We start from the raw sequence: 6,933 nt of genomic DNA, 5'->3' as shown, positions 1-6,933 counted from the left end.
GCCTAACCATGTCCTGCCTAGTAGGGGGCACAGGGTGCCACTTTCCGTGGGATCCCAGCACACGCCCCAAGGAGTTCTGCATCCCCATGTGGGGCATGCCCCACAACCTGAGAGTCAAGCAGTCCTGAAGGCAAGGGCCTCTCTGAGAGAACCTTGCCCAAGCAGTTGTCAGGGCAGCTTTGGATGCCTGCCCTGTTGGACCAGCTATGATCTGGAAATACCTGCGGAAAGGTCACTGGGCCTGCAGCTCTTTTGTGATGGTTTGCTGCACAATCTTGTGGAAAATCTTGTCCTGTCCTCCACCACCATGTCCACTTGCTTCCTTCATCCGCTGCTTCAGAAAATCCCCGTTGAACTCGTTTTCTGGGATATAAAAGGGCAGCGCACGGCGTGGACAGCAGACCCCCAGCCTGCCTCAACATGCGGCCTGGAGGCCTCCTGCTCCTTGTGGGGCTCCTCGCCCTCTGCGCGGAGCTGACACCTGTCTCTGGCCGTCACCATCCTCCAGGTAAGAGACCCCTTCTCCTCCTTCGCCCAGGGGAGACCCTCCTATGCATACGGACGTTTTCCCGGGCACAGCTTCTTCCACGATGCTGGATTGAACGTGAGCTTCTTGCAGTAATCCCCCAGCCCCCAAGCTACTGCCCCCCATGGAAACGTTTGTCACACCATCTGCCCTCTGCACACCTCCCTTCCCAAAACCCTTCTCCAGATATAGCACAAGAGGAGAGCTGTCTGTCTGCAGCTGGTCTCTGCCTACGTCCCGTTGTCCCAATGGACATAATGGAAATAACAGGGTCAAGAATGCGGTCAGGCCACAGCGCACAAGGCCACTTTGAGGTGCTGCTAACACAGCCAGGACAGGGGGATCCGGGGGGCCCTCCCCCAGCCACAGCAAGCCACGAGACTCAAGCGGTGGACCGGAAGGCGGGTCGTGTCGTGTGCCCCCTTGTCCACCCTCTGCCACTGCCAACAGCTGTGTTCCCTCGGCTGGCTGTGGCAGGAGTTGCCGCCGCCGCCCGCCTGTCATGGAGCAGCCGTGACGCGATCTGCTGTCGCTGTCGCCACAGCAAGGACGCCGGCGGAGTGCCTGGTGTCTCGTGGCAGTGGGGAACACATTTCAAAGAAGGCATGGTGACCCCCAAAAGCTCCTGGGGAGGAGGGGAAGAGGTGGGTCCTCCCGCCTCAAGCGGTGCCATGTCCTGGGCTTTGACTGCCCGGGCACAAGGAAGTCCACTGGCCACTGCAGGACAGTGAGGCAACGGCAGTGGAGGCTGGTGGCCGTTGTGGCGGGTGGAGCCGGCTTCCCCGCCCCTCAGGACAACCGGTCAGGATGAGCTGGGAGCATCAGGCAGGTCGGTCCGCCCAGATACCCTGCCTTCAGGCCTGAGCTGAGAGTGTGGGGCGGGGATGGCAAGTGGCTGACGGACCTTTCCATGTGTGCATGGTCATGGGGATCTCGGGGCTAGGAAGGGAGGGTGGGCATTGGCAGGGGGCTGGGGCCGGTGGGCACCACCTCCTCCCCTCAAGAAGAGCCTGCCGCGGACACCAAAGGGACACAGTGATGGTCGCGGGGCGGCGCTTCCCTCCCCTTGGCACGCGTCTCCCTGCAGGGCTGGTGCATCCCCCTGGCTTGGCGCTTTGATGCCATGCGGAACACTGGCTCGCAAAAAGGCCTTGCCAATGAGCCCAAAGCCGGGCTTTCATTTTAGTCCAGCAGCAGCCATCTGCCTCCTGCAGCACCCCGGGGGATGAGGCCGCCCGGAAGCGCATGCGCCGGTGGGGCATGATGGAGACAGCTGCCGCCTCCTGGCTAGCAATCCTGCAGAAATATGAACCAGCCTGCAGGGTGCTGGCAGAAGAGGAAGAGAGAGCTGCATTTCTGTGCTGAGGCCGGGGGGGGGGGGGGCCTCCCACGCTCTACCAGCCCACTTGGGATTCAGTGCGGGTGGGAAAGAGGGATGGCAAGGCCATTTATATTTTTAATTCTTTTTAAAATGCCACTTTAGTTTTTAAACTGGTTGTCATCATCCTAGGGAATATTAGTTAGGCAGATTAAGGGATGTACGAAACACTTACCTGGTTCCAATGGGGCCATCTGCGGTGTGGGGGGGAGGCGCTCCACCCCCCACCCCGGAATCCTCCCTGGCCGGCTCTGCTCTGCAGCAACTCTGTGGAATTCCGGCTGCTTCCAGGCTGCTGCAGCTGCAAATGGCAGCTGCTACACCGGCCACCATTTGCATAGGGATGGCCGTGAATTTCTCCCCGAATCTTGGGGAAGCCGAATGCCAACACATTCAACCCCCCGAAATTGGCGGTGAAATTCTCCCCCCCCCGCCCCCCCGCCCGGGATGGGACTTACCTCCTGCGAATGTCCCTCCCGGCGGCGGGTCCCAGCGGCGTTTCGGTGGCGTTTCATCGGGGGCGGAGGCGGTGGCCGGTCTTCCGACCAGCTGCCGCCGCCACCATTGCAAAATAAAGTAAAATTTTCACCGTAGTCTACGTAAATCTTTACGTAGACTAGCCGGGCCCAACGCTATTTGCATTGCCCTTATTTTCACCGTAGTCTACGTAAAATTTTACGTAGACTTCCCGTGCCCAAATAAGGAATGCAAATGGCGGCGCCCATGGGCGCCGCCATTTGCGTACGCGCTTTTTTTTTTTTCCCAAAGTCACCCGTGATAGGCTACATAACGATTTACGTAGCCTGTCACGGCTGACTTTGAAAATCTAGCTGTGATAGGCTACGTAAATCGTTATGTAGCCGCTATCACGTGTGTTTTTTTCCCCCCATTACTTTTTTATTTCGCGGCCGGGGAGATGGGGTGCTCCCCCCCGGCCAGAATTTCGGCGGCGAGGGATGGGGCGCCTCCCCCCCCAGCCTGAATTTTGGCCGGGAGGGGCACAGCGCCTGCCCCCCCGCCAAGAATTTCGGGGGGAGAACCGAAGCGCCTCCCCCCCACCACGAAGCAAGCTGCGGGACCAGGTAAGGGACTTTCGTCCATCCCTACTTTGCCACTGAGAGAGGAAGAGGTTCAGGTCCCATCAGCCTATCAACTCTTTTTTTCCCCACAGACTTTTGCTACCTTCCTGCGGATACTGGACCATGTAGAGGGCACATGCCCCGTTTTTTCTACAACTCCTCTTCCAGGAAGTGTGAGAAGTTCATCTATGGTGGCTGCCAGGGAAACAAAAACAATTTTGAAACTTTAGAGGAATGTCAGAACACTTGCGTAGGTGAGTGAGAAAGACAAGAGGGAAGCCGTGGGAGAGTCTGTCTCCCTGCAAAGTCAGGGATGAGGACAGACCTCAGCTGGGGTCTGGGTAGCAGATCCTGTCCTGCTCTAGACTGAGTCTTGGCTGTTTGCAAGCAAACGCAGGGAGCAATGCAATAGAATAGTCATATTGGCAAGCAAATGGTCAAGCACATAGATCTCAGTCCAAGGAGGTTTAGGCTAAAGCAAGGGTGGTCAAAATCCAGGCAGAAGCCAGGACACAGGCAGGCAGGCTGGCAACAAGGATCAGGCAGCAACAGGAGCGGTTAAGGTACCAGGCAAGAGGTCAGACACCATAAGTCGGGTACATTACTCGGTTCAGAAGCAGGGTCAAGTAACAGCCCAGGGTCAGTCGCATGGAGCAACCAGCACAAGGCCAGGCACAGGAGAGAAGGTAGCAGACCCTGGAGCTGGCAGAGGCGTTTCCAGAAGCTCTGAAGCTACCAGTGAGAGCTGATATAGCCAAAGCTACTAGAACCTCACCCTGTGCTCAGCTGCTTCCCGCTAGAGGCTTGTCAGTTGTCCTCCTCATGAGGAGAACCCGACTTCAGTAAGCGAGCACTCCTTCGCCTGGCAACCATTCTATCGCGGACCTTAAGGTGCCAGAGTTCTTGGCAGCTAGGTGGGGGCTCAGCATCGTCCTCTGCCTCAGAAGCTGAACACTCCACCTCTCAAGGAGGCAGATTCAAAGGCAGCACCCCTGAGGATCCTGGACTGTCCTGGCCAGTGCTGGGATCTCCTGAGGGGCCAACTGGCTGTGACAGTTCTGGCTGCTCCTCTGAGGACAACTCCGGCGGTGGTAGGACACCTGGAACCACGACAGATCCAAGTCAGAGGAAACTAGAAAGGTGCCTTACAGCAACTAGGGCTATTTCCCAACCTAGCCCAGTACTTGAGCTGGCTGGAGCCCTTCAGGGCCTTAGGCACAGACATGTCTTTCCAACTATCTATCAATTTGTTGCCCTGCCTTCATTATGTTCCCTACCTTTCTTGAATTTCATATACATGAATCTCACTGTACACTGGGGCCTAGATGACAACTTGGGCTTGAACATTTGGAAAATTTGTTTCTTGTAATGAAAGAAGATGACCCTAGCACCAAACGGGCATTGGTACCACATTTTAAAGGCAGTGAATTACACCAAATGGTCAAGACATCACTTGACCCTGGAATAGTGATGATTATGGAAAAGCAAAGGTAGCGCTTCCCACGTTCTTCAACCATAGAGAAACATTGACTTTGATCAGTACACCTTCCTGCAAGCTCAACAAAACAAAAGAGAGAATACTGATGAATGGCATACCTGCTGACGTCATCTTGCACAGTCATGTGAATTTGTAAACAAGAAAGCACGAGATACGGGCACAAATAATACCAGGATGTTCTTCAGCCAAACTTTGGAGGCAAATCTCATGAGAACCCCAGATGGGCCTCACCAAATTACGGGAGACTGTTGGAGCAAATGAAATGTCAGAAACACATGCTCAGCTAATAGAGCAAGGAGCGCTAACCTGAGCTGTTCCTGTTCTACGTCTGCGTCATCACAGTCAGGGAGCCTGGCATACCGCAGCCCGCGTGCTTCACGAGGCAGGCACTCCCACAGGCTGCCAAACCGAGGGCCTAACCACCTGCAGCTCGCCAGGCCCACATTCCACACTCTGCACTGCAGCGGCTCTCGGCTCAGCCTGTGGAATCGCACCCAGGCCTTGGCAGGGCCTTGGCAGTGCAGCCGGAAGCTGTAAGCAGAGACGGACGGGCCGGGCGCAGCCAGCACTGCCGCTCCCAGAGAGACACTGTGGCTGGTGGCGGTGGGGGGGCGGTCGCACCACCTTGCCCCCACAAGCACATGACCGTGGGCTGTATTCTGCTGCAGGGAAACCGGGAATCTGCCCCTCGCCTCCTCCGGGCACGGTTACGACATGCGACGTGACATGCAGCAGCGATCAGGACTGCCCTGGGGATCAGAAGTGCTGCCACTACGGGTGCAGGCTAGCCTGCTACGCACCCATCTAAGGTGAGACGGATCTGCCCACGCTCGTTCTCTCCTGCTTGTGGTGCTTCGCACATCACCCCACTCCCCGTGGAAGCCCGGTGGTGCCGATCCCGGCGCAGGGCCCGTTCGCGCAGGGGCACGTTGCGGGCAGTGTTGGACTGTGTGCCGGGGCTGCAGCTGCAGCAGGCAAAGCCTCTGCACCGGCGTGGCCCGGGAGGCTCGTGTGCCCCCGCCACGGGCATTCCTCCAGCGGGCCCGGCCTCCCATTTCTTGACAGCCAGAGCCCCCTTGGCTGGTGGGCGTCGCTTCCGTTAGCACAGCACCCTTCAGTGAGAAAGCATGAGCACTCTTGGCGCGCTCTGGCTTGGCACACAAGCACCGCTGGTGGCGCTGGTGGTGATCGCGATGAAGGCGGCGATGACCGTGCCCGAGCCCCAGCTGGGAGGGAGGGAGGGAGGGGCCACATCACGGGCCACGAATGCCAGCGCAGCCAGAAGGCAGGGCAAGGCACCCGCCACGCCTGCCGCACGGGCCCCTGGCGTGCCGGCTCCTCTCCTGCCAGAGGTGCATGATATCCCCACGAGCCTCCCTCTGACGGATCGTGCTTGTCCGTCACCCTTGTGTCTCATTCATCTGCATTCCCGCTCCTTTTCCCTTTCCAGAATCCAGATGCAATTGCCCTGCATCATTCACAGATTTTTAGGGGGGGTCCAGAGGACTCGCCCTCTCTTTCCCACGGCTGCTTCCGTCTTTCTCCTTGCCGAGGAACACGGGTGAGGAGGGGAAGGCGGAGTAGCTGCCCAGTGTCTCTGCAGTGGCAGCGCCACAGCTGGCCATCTGGAAGCTCCCCCAGACCTCAGGGCCTCTCAGGACATTTTGGTGCCTCGGGCGCAAGACCCAACGGGCAGCTCCCTCATTCCCTAGTCAGTGTGGGGCAGATCCGGCAGGACACTGTCCTGCGTACCGAGAGCTGTGCACAGCTACGTGGGCACCGCGCCAATGGATTGTGCCTGCGGTGGTTCAGATCGATTTGCCTCCCCCCTGCCCCCTCCGGGGCACCCACAGTCTGACCGACCCACTTCTCTTTCCCCTGCAGGCACTGGGCGGACACCTACAGTCACTGGCAGGAGCCGAGGCTGGACAGCCGGAAGACCTGCTGACCCCTCGCACCGTGGCAGTCAAGACCCCACGCCCATCCGCCCTCAGGCTTTCCCCGAGGGTTGGGCATGTTCGCCCCACCCGGCCTCCTCTGCTCTCTTCTCTTCTCTGCAATAAAGGCATCAGGTCATTTGCAGGCTACCGTGTGTGTGTGTGTGTGTGTGTGTGTGCGCCCACCCCCAATGTGGACTCCAGCTTTGCTACCCTCATATGGGGAGGACAGGAGTGCAGATGCTAAAGGGCAGGTTTCCACCACCTGACCTTCAAGGGAAGTGTTATTAAATAAGCAATCCACTTAAGGGAGGCGCACTGGAATTCTGCAGATAAAGGCTCAGAAAGAAGGGCAGAGGAACATCGGATGCTGCCTTCTGCTGTGTCACACCATAGTCCACGATTGTCGACAATGACTGGCAGCAATGGCTCTCCAGGGTTTAGGGCAGGATTCTTCCATGACCCTGCCGGAAGATGCTGAGGACTGAACCTGGAGCCTCTCCACTGTGCCATGG

The 6,933-nt window shown here is 58.1% G+C and overlaps 1 protein-coding gene across 1 annotated transcript; it reads left to right on the top strand.

Annotated features, from left to right (window-relative positions):
* The first annotated feature begins 340 nt into the window (after positions 1-340).
* LOC146349092 (kunitz/BPTI-like toxin) lies at positions 341-6,567 on the top strand. Its single transcript, XM_084854958.1, has 4 exons — positions 341-508; positions 3,076-3,237; positions 5,150-5,290; positions 6,366-6,567. The coding sequence occupies exons 1-3, from the start codon at positions 421-423 to the stop codon at positions 5,287-5,289; spliced, it is 390 nt and encodes a 129-aa protein (XP_084711084.1). The 5' UTR covers positions 341-420; the 3' UTR covers position 5,290; positions 6,366-6,567.
* Positions 6,568-6,933: the final 366 nt, after the last annotated feature.

Source organism: Heloderma suspectum, chromosome 4 (assembly GCF_057233095.1).
Source record: "Heloderma suspectum isolate Gila_16-S chromosome 4, 16-S_ref, whole genome shotgun sequence".
NCBI classification, from domain to species: domain Eukaryota; kingdom Metazoa; phylum Chordata; class Lepidosauria; order Squamata; family Helodermatidae; genus Heloderma; species Heloderma suspectum.
Note: the sequence above shows the minus strand (reverse complement) of the source record. Positions and strands in the feature narration are given on the sequence as shown.